Source organism: Formica exsecta, unplaced genomic scaffold, assembly GCF_003651465.1.
Source record: "Formica exsecta isolate Colony F162 unplaced genomic scaffold, ASM365146v1 scaffold21, whole genome shotgun sequence".
In the NCBI taxonomy this organism is placed as follows: domain Eukaryota; kingdom Metazoa; phylum Arthropoda; class Insecta; order Hymenoptera; family Formicidae; genus Formica; species Formica exsecta.
This window is the reverse complement of record NW_021849398.1, coordinates 2,513,539-2,515,441: the sequence shown is the minus strand read 5'-3', so window position 1 is coordinate 2,515,441 and position 1,903 is coordinate 2,513,539. Positions and strand designations below refer to the sequence as shown.

Sequence of the window (1,903 nt, the reverse complement as noted above, 5' to 3'; positions counted from 1 at the left end):
GATCTACGATTATGTTTCCAAGGAGGCAGGGTATGTCCTAAGTTTCATCGTTATATATCTGTAATTTATTTTAATATATGCGATTATAATATATACTACTACTCTGGTGTTATTTATTCTTTTAGTGATTTGAGTTTTAAGAAGGGTGATATAGTCATTCTTCGAAAGAAAATTGATAAGAATTGGTACTTTGGGGAATGCGGCAATAATCATGGTGTCTTTCCACTCTCTTACGTTCAGGTACAAATCGCAAAGTACTCTTCTATTTTCTGTGTTTGCTATTGTTAACTTTAATTTATTGTGATTTATCCTATCATGACTTGCAGGTGATGACACCTTTAACGCCACATGTACCTCAATGTAAAGCACTATACGATTTTAGAATGACAAATGATGATGAGGATGGTTGTCTGACCTTTAACAAGGTATTTATGCATTATGTTTCTTAAATATCTTGCTGTTTGTGTGTTGTTATTACATATATATATATATAGAAAATATGTATAAATATATTTTCAGGGAGAAGTCATCAGTGTTATCAGAAGAGTAGACGAAAATTGGGCAGAAGGTAAACTGTTGGATAGGATTGGCATTTTTCCATTAGCTTTTGTAGAGCTGAATAGCGTCGCTCGAGCTCTGATGAAGCTTTCCACTAAGTAAGTAGAATGATTAATTAATATAATTATATCGCGCTTATTTTCAGTGAATGTATATTTAAATAGTCGTTTAATCAGTGTACAGCCAGGACCGTCGAGATTAGCTCCACCAACTCCAACGAACGAAGAAACCACACCGTTAATACCAACCGATCATACGCGTAACGTGCAAACAACCAGTCAATCTCGATCGCAACTGGTACAAGTGAGTTAAAAATGTTGTAATCTTTTGAATTACTTATGTGAGATACATCTTAATACATATATTTTGACATTGTATCGTACAGAACGCCGCGTTACCAGTATCCGATTCTGTCTCAAATGTCTCGTCTGGCGGCAGCTCTACAACCACTACTCCAAATACACCCAATAGCTCGACCACGTCCAGCAGTTCCAGTACTGCTCCAAGCAGCCCTGGTAGTCCCGCGACATCACCACCTGCAGTTGGGAATAGACATAATATTAAACGTCATAGTTTCACTGCCGTCAATACAGGTCATCATGCTCATCCCCATCATAGACATAGCGCTGAGATACTTAGTCCTCCAGTAGACAGTGCTCTTAATAACGCCAATAATAGTGGAGGCAATGAATCGTTTTCTCCCTTACAAGTAAGAAAATACATATTTTCTGACAATTTCTTTCATCAACAATTACATATATGAATTCAATTATCTTGATCAATGTATAATTTTGTATCCCCTTTTTGGATTTCTATGTCTTCTTTCTCTTTCTTTTTCTTCTTTTTGGTAAGAGTTCTATATTAAATAAATTTCTTTTTATTCTAGGTCAACAGTTGTACAGATCACAATCTTCGTCATAGACGAAGCGGTAGCAGCGATCTCGTTCTTGCCCAACAAAGTGTACCCGTTAATCAGACTTCCAGTGCATCTGGCGCGACGCATTTACCAGCAGCATACATAGCACTATATCCATACAAGCCTCAGAAAGCGGATGAGCTCGAGTTGCGGAAGGGCGGGATTTATATGGTGACGGAACGTTGTCAAGACGGATGGTTCAAAGGAACGTCCAATCGCACCCAGAAATGCGGAGTCTTCCCTGGAAATTACGTTGCACCTGCTAAGTATGTTTATTTCTTTCCCAATTTCTATATCGCGAATGTGTCTACATCAGTCGTGGTCAAGCCTTCGATATCTGATTACAGATGTCAACGCGGACTATGCCGCGGATCGCCAAACTCACCCAGCCAACATCAAGTTTCGCCATTATCAAACGCAGGATCGAAT

General features: G+C 38.6%; 1 protein-coding gene across 1 annotated transcript in view; it reads left to right on the top strand.

Moving 5' to 3' along the window:
- LOC115235042 (E3 ubiquitin-protein ligase SH3RF3) overlaps nt 1–1,903 on the top strand; it is a 24,756-nt gene that overhangs the window by 921 nt on the left and 21,932 nt on the right. The window contains 8 exon segments of the mRNA XM_029806540.1: nt 1–30; nt 126–240; nt 327–425; nt 520–656; nt 735–861; nt 944–1,267; nt 1,445–1,740; nt 1,822–1,903. The exon segment at nt 1–30 is cut by the window's left edge and continues 8 nt beyond it. Coding sequence (XP_029662400.1) covers nt 1–30; nt 126–240; nt 327–425; nt 520–656; nt 735–861; nt 944–1,267; nt 1,445–1,740; nt 1,822–1,903 — 1,210 coding nt within the window.